Source organism: Macaca mulatta, chromosome 11 (assembly GCF_049350105.2).
Source record: "Macaca mulatta isolate MMU2019108-1 chromosome 11, T2T-MMU8v2.0, whole genome shotgun sequence".
Classification (NCBI taxonomy): domain Eukaryota; kingdom Metazoa; phylum Chordata; class Mammalia; order Primates; family Cercopithecidae; genus Macaca; species Macaca mulatta.
Window position 1 is genome coordinate 28,777,571 of NC_133416.1, and position 18,634 is coordinate 28,796,204.

An 18,634-nucleotide genomic window follows, 5' to 3' on the forward strand; every position below is an offset into this window, starting at 1 on the left:
TTTGCTGCTGCATGCAAAACACCTCAAGGACTTGGTGTGCATAGCTTTTGTACTGTCATCAAAACTCTGGGATTATTTGACTCCTTTAATGAATTCTGTATAAAACTCTTAGTTCACAGTGTGTGCTAACATCTCAGAAATAGGCAGGAAGATCCTGCTAGTTGTTAAAAGACAAACAAAAAATCAGATAATGAACAGCATTCATTTAGACATGTTTACTTTTGCAAGGTTTGTTCTTATGCTGTCTCTGAAAGCACATAATGATGAAAGGAGGTTGGGAAAAGAGATGTGATATCCCCCCCCCCCACCAAATTTATAATCTCATAAGATTAATTTGGAGATGGGGAAAGAAAAAGGGTAAACTGCTCTGAAAGTTACCTTCAATTCCTGTCCTCTGGCAATGCTAACATACAGGTACCCTACTCGTGTTTACGATGATGTTGGCTTGTAAGCACTCTACATCTACCAAAATACAGACTGACCACCAACTGCCTTGACCTCACAGATCTCAAACAGCCATAGAGTAAATAATGCCTTCAACTTTCTCTCTTGCTTACTGGGACTTGAGACTCCATCAGAATGTAAACTCTAAAAGGATGAGGGCCATCCCTAGGCCTATCGCCATGCCTGTTACAGAACAACAAATAAAAATTTGTTGATTGAGTAAATAAACAAAAATATATTCTGTGAGTTTGTTTTGAATAAATAACTAAGTCTCCAGTTATCAACTCCCCAAGTCACACAGCTTAGGTTTTAAGTTCACTAGAACTGACAACATATTCAAGGCACATTTACATCTGACTTTTCAGCATAATTCATAAGCAATGTCTTGGTGACATTCTTATTCTAGAATAATTTGGCATAGATGGTCACATTGTGCATTGTCACTAATTCCTGATAAACTATCTACCTCTTTCCTATTCTTTTCAAGACAATATCTGGTTTGCTGAGATTTTCCCTTGATCAAACAGAAATTATAGTCATACAATTAAAATTGGGTGTTTGATACCTTTGTGAAAAGGACTCAATTGTCTAGTATAGTAGCTAGCACATAGGTTCACACTAAATACGTATTTGAATGAATAAACTCAAAAGTTATTTAAAACAGCTATTGACGGGCCAGGCGCGGTGGCTCAAGCCTGTAATCCCAGCACTTTGGGAGGCCAAGACGGGTGGATCACGAGGTCAGGAGATGGAGACCATCCTGGCTAACACGGTGAAATCCCGTCTCTACTAAAAAATACAAAAAACTAGCCAGGTGAGGTGGCGGGCGCCTGTAGTCCCAGCTACTCGGGAGGCTGAGGCAGGAGAATGGCGTAAACCCGGAAGGCGGAGCTTGCAGTGAGCTGAGATCGCCCACTGCACTCCAGCCTGGGCGACAGAGCGAGACTCCGTCTCAAAAAAAAAAAAACAAAAAACAAACAAACAAAAAAACAAAAAACAAAAAAAAACCAACAGCTATGTTTATAATTCTCTTCTCTAAGAATGATCATATTGGTTTCTATCTGAAGATTCAATGCTAAAAAGAGAACTGAAGTCTCTCTGACAAACTCTAGAGTAAAGACAGTGCAGATTTTCTTTGAGTCTTGCACAAAGTCTTGCTCGCCTGGCTAAATTTTGTATTTTCAGTAGAGTTGGGGTTTCACCCTGTTGGCCAGGCTGGTCTCAAACTCCTGACCTCGGGTGATCTGCCTGCCTTGGCCTCCCAAAGTGCTGGGATTACAAGCATGAGCCACCTAGTCCAGCCGACAGTACAGATTTTCAAAGCCATTCTTTTCCCATTTCTCTCCTTAATACTCTATATATGTATCCATTTTCTATAATAAGCATATTATTTTAATAATACAAAAAGTTTTATAATTTACCCTATACATTTATAAATCTTAGAAAGTATGAAGTTTATCCTTTATGAAAGAAAATCCAGAAAGCAAAATTGCAAGCTTCAATCCAGTTCACATCATGGAGCTCTGCTATCTACCTCATGCAGACTCTATAATTTCCTGTACAGAACATGCTGCTTCTTAATTCCCTGTTTCTCTCCATCCCTCTGTCTCCCAAGTAGCCTTATGAGATCTTTCTGTTTCCTCTACCTCAGTCCAGCTAAAGTAGATATCCACTCAGAAATCCCTGGGTGGCCTTTACTATTGTGCCTTATTCATTTATTGGTCCCTTAACTAGACTGTGAACTCTTTGAGGACAAGGACAAATTTACTAATCTTTGTATTTTACAATCTTTGTATTTAACAGTACCTGGCACATAGTGGCACTCCATCAACAGTTAAGTTGAAGGAATTGAAATCACCATGAAGAACTCATTTTCTTTAACACAAAGCACTTGGCAGAAAGAAAGAATTACACTACAAATTTTAATATAATTTTAAAAAATCACATGCTATCTTGGTATAAGGAATTCCCATGGCATCAATTTTCTCCACTAACTAGTCTGCCTTTGCCAAATGAAATCCAGGATAGGGGTATCTGGCGTGGCAGCCATCAGCTTCTGAGTGGACTCCCAGGACATTCCCAGCACCAGAAGCTGCTGCTTCAGCCACAACCAGTGTAGCCTCATTCCTCAACATTGGCACTTTTCCTTTTTAGAGAAGCATATGATAAACAAACGCCACAAAAATCAATCAGCCAAAGAAACCCAACCCAAAACCTTTAGCCATAAAAAATAGGCCCTGTACTCCTGAACAAATTGAAACCAAACTCTTCAAAGCCTGGCAATTAAAGGAGATTCTCTATCTGCAGTAGAGGGTGAAGAGTGTCCAACAGGCTGGTCCTCTGAGAATTATCTCTGCCTTAAATGTCTCCTTTTGGTTACTGTACCCCACTACCTGGTTGAGGAGGGAAACTACTCTCTCAGTTAATATCATAACCCAAGTGTGAATCAATTATTTGAGCACAAGAAACTCCTAGCAGTTCAGGTGTTCAGACCGGAAAATATACTTGGAGGAAGCATACATGGCTCCTTCCCTCTGCCAATCCCTCTGTTCTCACCACCACACTGGTACCAGCATGTATTAGGATCTGGGGTTAGAAGGGTGGCATATTTTAAGCAGAGCTCTTTTTTTGTAGTGCAAGACTTATCAGCTGATTTCATAATCAGCTTCTACACCGAGTCAAGGAACTTCAGGGTTGGACAGAATCCTTACATTTATTATTATTTTTTCTTTTTTAACTTTATCCTTTACCTAGATTCCCCAAATGTCAACACCTCATATAACCACATTACAATGATCAGTATCAGGAAATTAACATTGATAGACCACTTTTACCATCTATCTAGTCAAAGTTGGTCATTTGCCCAATTTATGTCCTTCTTCTGAACCAGGGTCACACACGGGATTCAGTTGTCATGTCTCTTTAATATCTTTTAATTTGGATAGTTCCTCAATCTTTCTTTGTCTTTCATAAGCTTGACACCTTGAAGAGTACTGGCCAATTATGTCGTAGCATAGCCCTCATTTGGGGTTTGTCTGAAATTTTCTCAGTTAATTCATTTTTGGAAGATGATGTTACGTCCTTGTCAGTGATTGTATCAGGAGGCACGTGATGTTGCTGGGTTTCATTACTGGTGCCATTAATGCTGATCACTTAGTTAAAGCGATTTCCCCCACTTTTAAGTTATTATTTTTCCTTTCATAATTAAGTATATTGTGGGGAGAGACTTGTACATTATACACAGGTTATATACTTTTCATCATATGGTCACCCATTAATTTTAGCATCCATGGATAATTTTTACTACTGTGATGTTTGCCAAATGGTGACATTCTATTTCCATCATTCTGTCTGTATTTTATTAATTGGAATACAATTATTAAAAAAGAGTTTTCTCTTTCTACTATCAACAGGAACTCCTGGATTCTTATTTTATGCTATGGGAGATAATGTGTCACTGTCAATAATCTTTTTCTCTAAATTTTCTCATATTTGACCACCTGGAGACCTTTCAAGTTGGATCCTGGGTTCTCTGACATGTCTCCATCATTTTTAAGCACTTCTTGAAGGAATTTTCATCCATCTTTAATCTCACCCATCTCTAAATCACTTCATAGTGGCCCTGGCAAACAGTTGTTCAGCCTGTTAGACCAAATCCAGCATCAGAGAACCTTCACCACCAGCACAGAGCTTTCTTCCTCCAGACAATTCTGATGGCCAAGTGTGTGTAACAGTCTTAGCTCTGTTTCCTCAGAATTCATAGCTATGCAGTGTGCAACAGATTAAGACTAAGCTAATCCTGACCAAAATGTTAACCTTATTCGTGGAGCTCATTAAATTAAATAACTCATCCAGAACTATAACCAGATGACCCAGACATAACCTTGGGGTTTGACATTGCCAAAATGGCAGCTCATGCCTTCCCTTCCCTCAAAGCACCACATCCACTTAAATATCCTAAGCTGAGGCTCTACCTTGGTTACTGCTGTTAACTGCTGTCTAGTCCTTTTCCAGAAGTAAAGTCTGCATCTGCACCTGATGATAGCGCACCATGTCTTCCAGCGTTGCGTTTGTTAGTCCTATTTCCGGGACTAACAAACTTATACCTCCCATAACTAGGAGAAAATTGATGCCATGGGAATGTCTTATACCAAGATAGCATGTGATTTTTTAAAATTATATTAAAATTTGTAGTGTAATTCTTTCTTTCTGCCAAGTGCTTTGTGTTAAAGAAAATGAGTTCTTCATTTTCAATTTCAATTCCTTCAAATTGAAATTTGGTGATTTCAATTCCTTCAACAACTGTTGATGGAGTGCCACTATGCGCCAGGCACTGTTAAATACAAAGATTTTACCATCTTTGTATTTTAAAAATTACAAAGATTAGTAAACTTGTCCTTGTCCTCAAAGAGTTCACAGTCTAGTTAAGGGACCAATAAATGAATAAGGCACAATAGTAAAGGCCACCCAGGGATTTCTGAGTGGATATCTACTTTAGCTGGACTGAGGTAGAGGAAACAGAAAGATCTCATAAGGCTACTTGGGAGGCAGAGGGATGGAGAGAAAGAGGGAAGTAAGCAGCAGCATGTTCTGTGCAGGAAACTCTAGAGTCTGCATGAGGTAGATAGCAGAGCTCCATGATGTGAACTGGATTGAAGTTTGCAATTTTGCTTTCTGGATTTTATTTTTAAAAAGATAAACTTCATACTTTTTGAGCTTTAAAAATATATAGGGTAAATTAAAAAACATTTGTATTATTAAAATAATACGTTTATTATAGAAAATGGATACATATATAAAGTATTAAGGAGAGAAAATGCTCCTCCCGTCCCACCATTGATGGGTAAAGAATGTCTTTGAAAATCTGTTATTTCAAGTCCTTTTTCAAGGACCAGTTGCACCAGCAATACCTGGTGAGCTTATTTAAAAATACATATTTTTGAACTCTAATTACAAGGCAAATCTTCAGCCTCAGTTTCTTCATCCATAAAAATATTCTTCATCCATAAGGATATTCTTCCTTCATAAGAATACAGATTTGTCAGGAAGATTAAGTGAAATGTATGCGAAGTGCTTAGCATTTTCCCTGACCCAGTCTAAGTGGTGAACAACCTCCGCTGCTGTTATTATTAGTAGTATTACTTTTATAACTATTATTGGCCAGGCAAGTGTTACAAATACCATGTGTTCTGCTTCTCCTGAATGAGTAAAGAGCAACTGCCCAGAGGGGTGGCATTTCCCATCACTCTTATATTTCATGTACAATAGGTGGCAGCAGAGCCTACATACATTGGCTCCGGTGGTCAAGAAAGGGAGATCATGGAATGGAACTCAAGGGAAATTAGGTCCTGTATGAAGAAGGGGCGCCTGTTAATGACATGCTTCCAATCCATGGAGAAAGATCCTAGATTGGACACAAAAGGGTTAGTCTTCTACTCTAAGATCTGCCATTTTTTAGGCTTTCTGGACTTCCATCTGTTCATCTGTCAAATGAGTGCTTGATATTAGATGATTTCCAGAATTGCTTCCTTTTTTAAGACTTTATGCTTCTACTAACTGGGACTCTATAATCTTGCCCGCATTCTGTGTGCAGATGATATTGATTTATCATTTCATGCTGGACTTCTTTCCTCCCAAGAGTTATATTCCTCTATGCTAAGAGTTTATCACTAAAGGAAACTAAACATAGTGAAGAGAAAGCCATTTTTACTTCCTGGTGAATGTGCAGTTGCTCTATAATGGATGGCCAAATTTAACTCACACATCCACTCCATTGCTTAATATTCTTCTTTTATTCTGGGTATGCCTTCCAAAAACAGTGGTTATTCATGACTACTCAGATTACAGCTAAAGTTTAGAACTTTGATATCTATGTTACCTGTAATGAATCTGTAAAAGAGCAAATGACTTTCGGACTCCCATTTCCTTTCCTGCCCACCCCCAGTTCTTCTGAAATAGGCTGAAATACCTGTTGCTCTTATCATACTCTCTTTCCTCGAGGCTTCTTTCTGTAGTACAAATATGTACCTTTTAAACAGCAACCACCACCATTGAACTTTACTGAAGGTTTATCAGGTACTATTCTAAATGCTTTACCTACATCATCTCATTAAATTCTCACAGTAATCCCATGAAATGATGAGAGGCAAAAGCACTGCATGGTTATTATTAGCTTATTTCTCTATCTTTTCTTCCAAGCCATTCTTTCCATGCCCATTCCAAAGTAATTTACCAGATTGTAGCCCAAACCTGTAACATACTTCCCATGCTCTCCACCAAACTTACACAAAACTTACTTCCCAAAGTCTCACGATTCAGTATATTTCTCCTATATTTCTAATTGCACCTAAAATGGTATACTTTCTCATTTTTGCTTCTGTATTATTAGTTTAATAATATTAGTTTCATATTCAGTATCCTTTATTTCCTATTATTGTCTTGTCATATGCTGTTCACTTTTGAAATCTCAGATGACACACATTTAATTATCTTAAGAATCCCTGACTTTAGTATAGAATTAAAAATTATTTCTAGATTACATGTACGCTCACTATAGAAACCTTAGACAAGACAGAAAACAAAGAGAGTAAAATATAAATGCCAGTATTTAGGTAACAACAATTAATATTTGGGCACAGAGCTGTCATTTGCATAATTGAGATGATACAGTATAAAAATGTTTGGAGTCGTAACAATTAGGTAGAAATGACAAATCTTTTCATTGCTTTATTTGCCAAGATATAATATAGCTCTAATAACAATTGTGTATACGAGCTTTTTAAAAAATAACAATTCTATTGACCACACTTTTCTGCCTATTCTATTTACTATCATAATCTACTTCCAACAAGTATAGAAAAATCCATTTAACAGGAATGAAACTATTCTTATTTTGAAGATCTAAATAGTTAAGTGGAAACTTTAAAATATTTATCTTTTAAGGAAAAACGAGCACTTGCCTTCATCTCCATCATCCCCGAATGGGTAGAAGAGAGCAACAGCTAAATTGATGAACACAGCCAGGTTGAAGGAAATGCTCCCCCAGAGAGAGATGTGCCTCGAGAACCAGAACAGTGCAGGGTTATCTAGGAAATGAGAAGCGTAAAGGAGCAGAACAGAAAAATAAATTTTGGTTTCAACACATGAGGCTTACCAAAACAATATTTTACTAAATGCATCATTTTTGTAAACTATTATAAAAACCTATTTAAATAAATATTTGACTTGAGTAAGTTTATTAAAAACAATCAGAACCATAAAGGAGTGAAATTTGATTCCTTTTTTCATCCTTCAGCCAGTTTAGGCCTAAACTACTGCAGAAGGGCGAGGAATTTTGCAATCGCTAAAGGTGGTCAGAAAAGGTGATTCTGTAATAATTCTCTGTAATCTATCTGCAGAGCAGTTTAGCAGTTGCCTGGGGTCCCTTTTAATGAAATGATATACTTCATTGTATAATTTGGTAGTATTGATAAATTGGTCCCACTCCCATGCCTTAAAGTCAAATAAAAAAACTCCAAACCCATAGCACAGATATATTTCTAATGAAAATTCCTATGACACACTCACAGTTAGCTGAAACTATGAAACCTAATCATGAGACATAGTACTCCTGACAGGGAACTAGTGATTTACAGTATTATCTACATTTTAAACCTTAAATCTTCCTAAGAACTTGTTGGGTTTGAAACAGCAGAAGAAAATGAGCACTACAATAAAAACTGCTAATAAGTGGAACAGGCTTTGCTGAATATATTCAACAAAGGACTCTGTGTCTGTCATCAGAAATGAATTACTAAATGCATCAATCGAATACAGTTTACATTAACCAAAAATTAGTTCTTTCCACCTCTGTTAAATAACTGAACAGATTTGTAATGCATGTAAGTTTGAATGAGAGCCAAACTTACTAGCCTGCCCTGGGCACTCACATGGCTCCTATAGGTCTTGTTCACTCTCTAACTTTTAAAAACTTAACACCAGAATTAAAAAATTTAAGTTAATCAAGGGGGAAAGGCACATTGATTTTCAAATGGAAATGATAAACTTCGTAGATAAATCCTGTGAATTTCAACCTAGTGCCTATTGCCTACTTACAAACTGTACTTCTCTTCAGTACATCTTGTTTTCCTTCTCTTGGAAGGGAACATTCCAATGCTGAAATATGCTATGATTAGCTATGCCATTTAATTGACTAATGTACCATAAACTGTAAACATCTGCATCTCCATCATTCCTCAATTAGGAGTCCTCGTTTTTAAAGGTAGACTATTAAGACAAAATTAGAAGATGTTGATGCATGCATTTGTAATAACAAATCCTCACTATTGAATCCACCAAATGAATTAGATTCTGCCTATGGCCTCATAATAAGCTGCTTCCAAATTTTAAAGTAAAATGTACACTGAAAATTATTTTAAGAATTAATTTTTGGTAAATGACAAAAAACTTATTTTTTTTAAAAGCACAGACCCCCCCAAAGCACTAGTCCAGTATTCACTTTGTTGTCAAGGAGAAAATATATGTGTTTTTTGTTTTGTTTTGTTTTTTGTTTGTTTGTTTGTTTTACTGAGGCAGAGTCTCGCTCTGTTGCCCAGGCTGGAGTGCAGTGGTGCAATCTTGGCTCACTGCAACCTCTGCCTCCTGATTTCAAGTGATTCTTCTGCCTCAGCCCCCCAAGTAGCTGGGACTACAGGCGCCCGCCACCACGTCTGGTTAATATTTTATATTTTTAGTAGAGACAGGGTTTCACTGTGTTAGCCAGGATGGTCTCAATCTCCTGACCTCATGATCTGCCTGCCTCAGCCTCCCAAAGTGTTGGGATTTACAGGCATGAGCCACCATGCCTGGCCAGAAAATGTATGTTTTTAAAATGCTCCAAATGAAATTGTGTCTTCATATGTATTTTAGACACCCAAAATTTTCACTGAATTCCATAAGGCTCTACATGGTAAATTGCTAAGGGAGAATAATTTTGATTTTTAAAAAAACATTCTGTTTTAAAAGCCTGAAAATGCATACCACACCCCTATACCTAAAGATGATATTTCTCAAGTACCACTCGAATTCATAAATCATACCTACTAAAGTTCCTGAAAACTAGCATAATGAAATACTGTTGAATAGAAGTATTGAGAACATATCCTGTTTGTCTAGAAAACTCCAAGGGACTGAAAAAGACCTACTCAAGAGTTTCCCCCATTGACTTTTGTGAAAAACTCATGAGATCCCTTATCTTGGAAAATAAACTAAAGTTTATTTAAAAATTCTAAAATTTTAAATTTTAAAAGTCAGTGTTTCCTAATAGACTTGGGACCTAAGAGATAAGTCATGGGAACTGTACTAAACTGATTTTTTAACTGGAATATTATAACATTGCTCTATTTAAATACAAGTGTCATGACATGTACAGCTTGTTTGGTGAGGGGAGGTAAAGATATGTTCAAAGAAAGACTTACTCTCAGCAAAACATGAAACAATCCCCTCAATCTCAGGACAATAGAGGAAGAGTGTGCAGGAGCTGATGTCTCTCAATCCTATTCACTGATAGGCCAGTCAGGGCCCACTCACGGGCTTCAAACCTGCAGCTGTTCAACATTTGAAAACGTACAGCTGCAACCCTGCATTTCATAATATTTATTTAAAAAATGGGATCATCATGAAGAGTTGATGTAATTAGTTAGGGCTTTCTGTTTTCCTTAAGCTGCAGGTGTCTTGGCTCCAGTGGTAGACTAAGCGGACACCCTTAAGCCTGAAAGTGATTTCAGTGTGTCAGACTGGCAAGAAATTAAAAAACAATTTAAATGAGCTGCATCATGTGTCCCAAAGTACCAAATTATCTACCACTACGCACAAAACTAACCATTTCAGTTTACTGTACTTACTTCTGATTTTCTTTTGCCACTTCATTTCATTGTAGAGATCTTCTGTTTGCTGGAAAAAGTCATTCACTTTACTTCCTTGTTCATCCCTTTCAGTTGTATTGAACACACGGCACTTGGATTCTCGAGTGAGGTATTCACATATATTGGGGACAGGAAAAACTATTTGTTCCATGGTCCTATCATGCCGGACAATCTGAAAACATTAATTTGCATTGTTTTTAGCCTTTTGGACACCTCAGCCTTAGACTTGCTTTTGTTTTTAAAATGAGTTTGAAGATGATGTTTTATGAACTCAGTTGTGAAAAAATATGCCAACTTGAAATATCTGAAAGAACCCTTTTTACTATACTACTTTGCATTTTTCTCTTAAAAAAGAGAAATTAATTGACTAATATATGAAAAACACTATACTTTGTTTAAAATAACAAAAAATAAAAACCTTTTATTCTTTCTGGGTTAGCATTATACTTCTGCCACCCATTTTTATTTTTGTGAAGTACATCCTAAAACGAAGACAGTCTTAATTAGAAAGTGACTGGCTGGGTAGGCTTAAATATAGCATTTATACTATTTGTATCTTGTTCTTAGCCTCTTTGTCCTAAAAGAGGCTTTCGGGTAACAAATGACATATTCAACATTATGTGTCTGAACTCTACAGAGAAAAGTGCTTTATATCATTAAAATGTTCTCTTACTCATGGCAAAACATATTTTTGTAGGTACAACATCCATGTAAACATATACCCATATTTAAATACTCATAATTTTGAGCCTCCCTTATTTGTTATTTGTGACTGTTTAACTTTAGACTAAAAAAAAAAAAAAAGGCTGATTATTTTCATATAGCTTTACTATGTAACAAGGGTTCATGAAGCCTAAATTTCAAGGTTCACATTTACGTACAGTGCCCAGTTCTCAGGAATGAATAAGGATTGGCTTAACCCAAAAGAGTAATTCTGTTCCCTTTGCTACTGACTGGTGTGGTGGTGGTCATGGGCTGTACCTCTAGAAAGTGAGGCATAAAGAGAAATCTCCCGAAAGGGCTTCCAGGAGAGATTTTGCTTGTTGGTAAAGGCAGAGAGCCATAAGAGACACACAAAACAACAACAGCAACAACAACAACAAAAACAAAAATGAAAACCAAATACACAAAAACAAAAGTTTTTTGTTTGTTTGTTTTTGTTTCTTTGGTTTGCCTGTATCATCTTTCTTCTTGCTTAGAACAAAAGGGTCTAAGGGCATGATGCTTGGAACTCTAGCAGCCATTTTGCAACCATGAGGTGAGATAGTGTCAGCATGATAAGGAACCTAGTATAAATATGTGAAGAGTTTGCATATTTTAAGACATCACTGAGTCACTGAATCAATTATAGAACTGCTGGTACTCCAGACTTCCCATCAGATAAAATTTTACTGTCTAAACAATTGTCAGTGTGGTATTCTATTAAACTTGTAACTGAAGGTATCCTAAATGATATGTGATATATTCAATTACATACTAGAATACTGTCATAAAGCAAACTACATGAAATTTAGTAAGGTAAATGAAAATTCCTGGATATAGGTTACTAAAATCAATTGTACAAAATAATTGGACACATTTGGTATGACAGGCAACCATATGGGGAAAAAAAGCTTTACTTGATCCAATAGTGTCAAATATTATTTTAAAAATCTCAGGGTGCATCAAAGAAATCATGTCTAGATTATTATAAGCCAAGTTCTTCAGTCCTTTTATGAAATGTTACGTTTGATTACAGTTGCCACATTTTGCAAACAGCATGGACAAACTGGAGGGATTACTGAAGGAAATGGAGGTGTGTTAACTGCAAAAAACCAGAGATGGATAATTTTTCAATACATTTATTCAACAAATGCTTATTCAGTCTTTAGGTGAGGCATGTTGGAGAAAAAACAACACGAACCCCAATGGGTAAGAGCTTGTAGTTTAGTAATCATGATGGCTCTTCAGATGTTAGAATCAAGCTATCATGTTGAGGGGGAAAAATGTTCTGAAAGTAAATATTAAAATGGGCTAATGTTAATTCTTTATTTAAAAAAAAAGTTTCTAATTATTAGAGTCATTCAAAATCAGATCAGTTTCCTTGTGATGTAGTGAGAACTCTATGGCAGGAAGAATTTAAAGCAGAAGCAGATTATTACAGGGCAATATCTTCTTAGATGGGTGATTAGACACGAGGCTCTTCCTATTCCCAGGGTCTTTAAGTCTATAACTTGCAGACAAACTATTATTCTCAATAACATGAATTGTTGTGGTTACGTTCAAGGCACAGGGTTCAGTTTTGGAAATACAAAGATGACCAAGACCAGTCCCTGCCTCAAGTAAAGGAGAAGTTACATATATGAAGATAGTAATATTCCAATGTGATAAATATTAAACTAACAGAATAACCAAACTGCTGTGGAAGCATACACAGTGAGATGAAATTAATGAATGCCTGGAGAAGGGAAGAAGGCCTCTCTGAGTAGGTCATGTGAGCTGGCTTTGGGTGAACATGAGAACTGATCAATGAGTTCATCAGCCTGGACCACTCCTTTGAAACCTGGACTTGTATATCGAACTCCATGGATGACTGAAAGTCACCTCGAATTCAATCTATCCAATAATGAACAAATAATCTTCTTCTACCTTTTAGCTACCAAACTTCACTCTCTCCTAGCATTCTCATACATGGCACCAACTTTTGCTCATTTATTCAAATGAGTAGCCCGAGGACATCCTTTTGCACACCATTCTCCTAACATGTGCAATTCAACTTCAAGCCCTGTCAATATGTATATGTATATGTGTGTATTTACTCTCTCTATATATATCACTATATAGATATGTACATGCATGTATCTATATATATGTATTTTCCAGTCCAGCCATCTTCGATATCATCATCTCTCACATTTACCATTATAATATCTTTCTATCTGATCTATGTGTGTTTTCGATCCCACTCTCTTTTCCAGTCTTGTCTCCAAACAGCAACCAGATTGATCTTTTGAAAATAGTCATCTCCTTCCTGTGTTTTTTACCTTCCCTTCACTTACTTTCTTCCTTCTGAAATCCCCTTTCTGAAGGAGAAACTCATACTCAATCTTTAATACATTCTTAAAGGTAACTTCTCAGTGAAATCTATCCTGAAATTGCTCAGGCACCACTAATTATTATTTTCTCTACATTTCCTTGGCCCTTTGTTTATATACTTATGACACAGAATGATCTTCTATATGTGTGAACTGGTAGAGAGTAAGTGCTCAGTAAATATTTGCTGAATGTGTGTATTTATAGCTAAATCTCTCCTCACTGCTGGAATCAATAAAACAACATCAAACAACAGCTCCCATCTCTCACAGACATTAACCAAACTTCTCTCCATGGCCTGCTCACTCTATTTCCTATTCCCTGGTCTCTTCTGATCTCCTAGCTTGGTACTTTGACTTCTGGGATCTTCTTTAAGAATTTCATGGTTTGATGACCTATTTCTACTTGTACAGAAATTTTTTTCCTGCTAGTCCAGCTCATGGGTTCCACTAAGTCAAATCCAACACCAAAGTTGTGGTACTATTAATGTTTACAAATGTGAGCAAGGTATCCATTTCTGTGACACAAAGGTTTGGCAACAGTAAACAATACAGTGTAGGGGTTATATATCCCGAGAGTGAACACAGTGATGCCCATTATGCACTCTGCTGAAAAGTAAAAAATATCTGCCAAAATGAATGAATGTATAAACGTAAATTATAGGAGTGACAAGTGTCAACTACTCTGCTCACTTCTGCCTGATTAGCTCTGCCAGCCAGTGTCAAAATGATACCATAGCTAGTAAATGTCAGCCAGATGGGTCTCAGAACACATAATGACAAGTCCATTTTGACCCACACCTCCTGAACTGCCACCAACCATTAAATAATGTCTCATTTATGAGGGTCGGGGGAGGTCAATTGCTGCATACTGAAAATGGAAACTGTTAAACCTTTCCAAGGCTATGGTATCAATATGAAAACTGTATTAGTTTCTTTCATGTTTACTCCACTTGTGAATTGTTGGAGATCTCTATTTTAATAAGCCTTCCACAATTTTTAAAAAGAAACCTTTTCCTGAATGAAGGCTTCTATTATAATAATACCATCTCTCAAACACTATTGCTCTGCAATGATTAATTGCTTCTATGGTTAAAAAAATCTATTAATTACAAAAGAAATTTTACATATAGTCTTAGTAAAAAGACAACTTCGAAAGATGTACACCTCATTTTCCTATACATCACTCCTCACTCATCCTTTTACTATACATTTTTCAGTTTAAACCACTCAATTCTGCATCATTGCTCTAGAAAAAAATATGAAAATGGTCTAAAATAGAAAGTAAGCATAACTTTTCACAGTTGGTCCCTTTCAATAAATAATAGATGGTTACCTCAATCTGTGCAGTGTGGTTGGCATAATACTTTAAGGCTTCATCTCCTTCATCTGGATCCGATCCTGGTTTGAGCATCTGCTGCAACAGTTTATTGTGGCGGGCCAACTAGAGCGGGGAAAAGATAAAGGTTTTAGGTCCTTTTTTACCCTTTCCTGGGGTCGAACTTTGAAATAACTTTGTCTACTTGTACACATAGCTTCACAGTCCTAGGGTTAAGGACAATTAGTTACACTTCAGGAAAGCATGTCTGTATTTGAAAGGCAGAGATAATGAAATCACAATGATCAGCCATTAATATTTGTTGATTAACTTTATGTCTTCAGTAAATATATGACTGTAGGAAGAAGAAATGTTCCCAGTGATACGTAATTGATACTGTCTATAGTAAATTTAAACTACATACACACAAAAACAAAGTGATCAACAGTGCAATAAATCAGTGAGTAGTGGGGACAATATAAATGTGTGTTTTTCCTACACACACATAAATAGGTATCTGTATTTCAGAAGAGTTTCTCTTATAGCATGTAATCTAAGCTCTACATTAGTAGTTGGTATAAAGTCCTATGTTTCTGCACGTTTGTAAGCCAAAATTAGTGTTTTCTGGGTATAGATCTTGATTTTATTGTCATTGAAATTGGGCATTTAAAAAAGCAAAAATTTCACCATAAATTATTTTAAACTGCTGGTGGTGGAAGTCATCTTTCTCTCTCATTTGAATGTCTACAGCATTTGCTGGCTAGTTCTCTCACTGTGTACATTAGTAATACATGTTGCCTTCAGATGTCTCTTTTATGGTTGTCTCGAGCAATTCCTGAAATCTTGCAATGTCTTTCACTTATCAAATATCCTATTAATGCTTGAATTTCCTGAGGGCTTCTACTAACAAAGACTGTACCACAGAACTCTCTCATTCCTAGCACAGTGCCTGCCTCCAACTCCATGCCAGGTACTAATTCTAAGTACTTCAAGTACATGATCTTACTTGAACCTACTAAGAAATTCAGTGGTAGGCACTCTTTATTATTGCCATTGACAGATGAGGAAACTGAAGCACGGAGAGTGTGAGGAACTTGTTTGTGATAACATAGCTAGAAAATGGTAGAGCCAGTATTTTATCAACATTATAGAGCGATAAGTTTTCCTATGATTCATGAGATCTTAATACAAACTGTGATTATAATCATGGAGATGAATTTTAAATAATAATTCAGAACCTAGAAAACCAAATGAACATTATCCTTATAAGTGATAATTTGGTAAGCTAAATATTCATTACACTGATGTTGCTCTAGAGCAAATCATTTTGAAAATTGTTATTTCAGAATTGGTTTTCAGGGTCATTAATCAATCACTCAAAAAAACCATTTCCTATTTTCTATTTATGTTTTTTTGAACTAAATTTGAATTATACACATTTTTACTACAAACCATAGTCATGAAACTTGTTGTGACTTATAGGGGTTTCTAAAAATCTCAATGAGTTTGAAAGCATAAAATTACTGTAATCATTTAGGTACCTCAGCATGTTTTAAGAAGTGGCCAGTTCTTGAAGGCAAAACTGGCATGATTTCTTTACTGATTGGATCTGGGGCATGAAAGAAAGAGAATTAAGGATGATTCCAAAGTTATTGACCTGAGCAATTAATAGTTTAGAAATGTCATTTACTAAGAAAAAATGTAGGAGTACATTTAGCAGGATAAAATCAGGACTTTGTGGACATGTGAAGCTTTAGATGAGGAGTGGGCTATTGGATTTGTTTGCCATTTACTAAGAAAAAATGGAGGAGGAGTACATTTAGCAGGATAAAATCAGGACTTTGGTTGTGGACATGTGAAGCTTTAGATGAGGAGTGGGCTGTTGGATTTGTTTGTCAGGAATTCTGGGCAGAGGTCAGGGCTGGAGCTGTGCATGGAGGGGTCGTCAGTATATGGCTGATACTTAAAATCATGAGCCTTAGTGAGATCACCTAAAAGTGAGCTTAGACAGAGAAAGGAGCTCCATGGAACTCCAATATAGGTTAGTAAGAGAAAAGACACCAGCAAATTAGACTAAGAAAGTTGGTTAAGCAAGGTAGGAACAAAACCCCACGCAGCCAGGTGTATTGCAGCCAAGGGAAGAAATAATTTCAAGAGGGAGGGAGTGATTATCTGCGTTAAATGCAGCAGGTAAGTCCAACCAAATGAGGACAGGGAAATGTCATTTGGTTTAGCAACTCAGAAATCACTGAAAAGCTTCACAGCAGCAGTTTTAGGAAGTGGTGGATACCAAAGCTTAATTGTAGTGAGTTTAAAAAAGAATGGGAGGCGAGGAGGTATATACAAGGAGTGTGAGTAGAAACAACTCTTGAGGACTGCAGGTGTGAGGTAGAGCCAAGAAATAGGATGGCAGGTAGATAAAAGGGCAGGGATAAAGGTGGATTTTTTAAATACAGAAAATAGAACATCGTGTTTGTTTGGTTTTGAAAGGGACTATTCACTAGAGCAACATCTTGACTAGGTGAGAGTGGAACGATCTAGAACATTTGTAAAGGGGTTTGCCTTAGATAGGAATAAATTTACCCTTAGAGACAGCAGGGAATATGGGCACAGATTCAGGAGGTTGGGTGGTTGTGATGATGGGAACACTGAGAAGTTCTTTTCTGGTTACTTTTTTTCTCAGTGCAGTAGGAAGCTGATAATGAGGACGAGAGAGGAGGTGTTGGATAACTGATGAAAAGCAGCTATAAAATAGCTAGTGAAAGTACATGGACTTGGAAATACAGTAGTACTGCCAGGAAGCCTTAAGGGTCTCCCTTATGTTATGGTCAAAGGGAGGCCAGGAACCATATTTGTGTGTTTTTCTCCGGCAATATTCAGCTGCCTGGGTAAAGTCATGGAGTATAAAGAGAGTTGTAAATAATGAGATCTATAGTTTTGTTGGGTAAGGTCAACAACACATAAAAAAGAGATACTTAAATACTGGAACTCTTTAAATCTTACATAACTGATAGTCTCCCAAGGTGAGATAGTAATTTGAATAATTTCTGCTAAGTTTATTTATTAAAAAACTTTTACTTCTTTATGATCACTTCATAGGGTCAAAAATTGCTGCAGTTATTTTAAGAAACCAATAATGTTATTTAATGTAATAGTAAACAGTATATCCTGCTTAACAGAAACATTTGTGGGCCTCTCTTCCTCCTGTTGACTTAATGACATGATTCTGCATTTGTCTTGTTTTATTGCAGAGAAGAGGCGTTCTAAAAGGGACTCAAAAAAAAACACAAACAAACAAACAAAAAAACACCCACCTAGGCCTCCCTTCACATGTTCAAAGTATTAGAACAATATTTTCATTCATGATTAGATAAGCCATCTTTACATATCTTTGAAAATTTGAAATATATAATTGAAAAAGAACAATACAAACAAAACAGAGAAAACTTCACTGTTTTTTTCTACCTGGAAATCTTTCATATTCTTTGTAATAGAGGGTCTTGACTAATGAGGCTTATTTGCTCCTCCCTGTTCTGTGTTCTGATAGCGCCCTGCACATATCTATATTATGAAATTTCTCATATTGTATCTGAGTAACTATTATTTCTCTCCAGTGGTCTGTGACATCCTCAAATAAAGGGCCTGGTCTTACTCATCTCTTTGTTCTCGGCGCCAAAAACAGAACTTGATACATAAAATAGACTCAATAAATATTTGGTGAAATCAATGAAGAAATGGGCTAGTTAGTAACATATATTCATAAATTTAAAGTGGACAACAACTCTTAAGCCTCAATGAATTCTCTCTCTGTTTCATCCTCTGTAAAGAAGAAGGGCAAATAAATCTGATTAGAAATCAGACAATGGTACAAATTCCAGTATTTGTAGAAAAAAATTTTA

At 36.5% G+C, this 18,634-nt stretch overlaps 1 protein-coding gene across 2 annotated transcripts in view; it reads right to left on the reverse strand.

Annotated features, from left to right (window-relative positions):
* The window catches only part of ITPR2 (inositol 1,4,5-trisphosphate receptor type 2), a 495,598-nt gene that overhangs the window by 91,652 nt on the left and 385,312 nt on the right, over positions 1-18,634 (reverse strand). For both annotated transcript variants that reach the window (XM_028829349.2, XM_028829352.2), the window contains exons 46-48: positions 14,754-14,861; positions 10,326-10,518; positions 7,404-7,529 (exon numbers count right to left, since the gene is read on the reverse strand). In XM_028829349.2, coding sequence (XP_028685182.1) covers positions 7,404-7,529; positions 10,326-10,518; positions 14,754-14,861 — 427 coding nt within the window. The remainder of the gene's footprint in view (positions 1-7,403; positions 7,530-10,325; positions 10,519-14,753; positions 14,862-18,634) is intronic.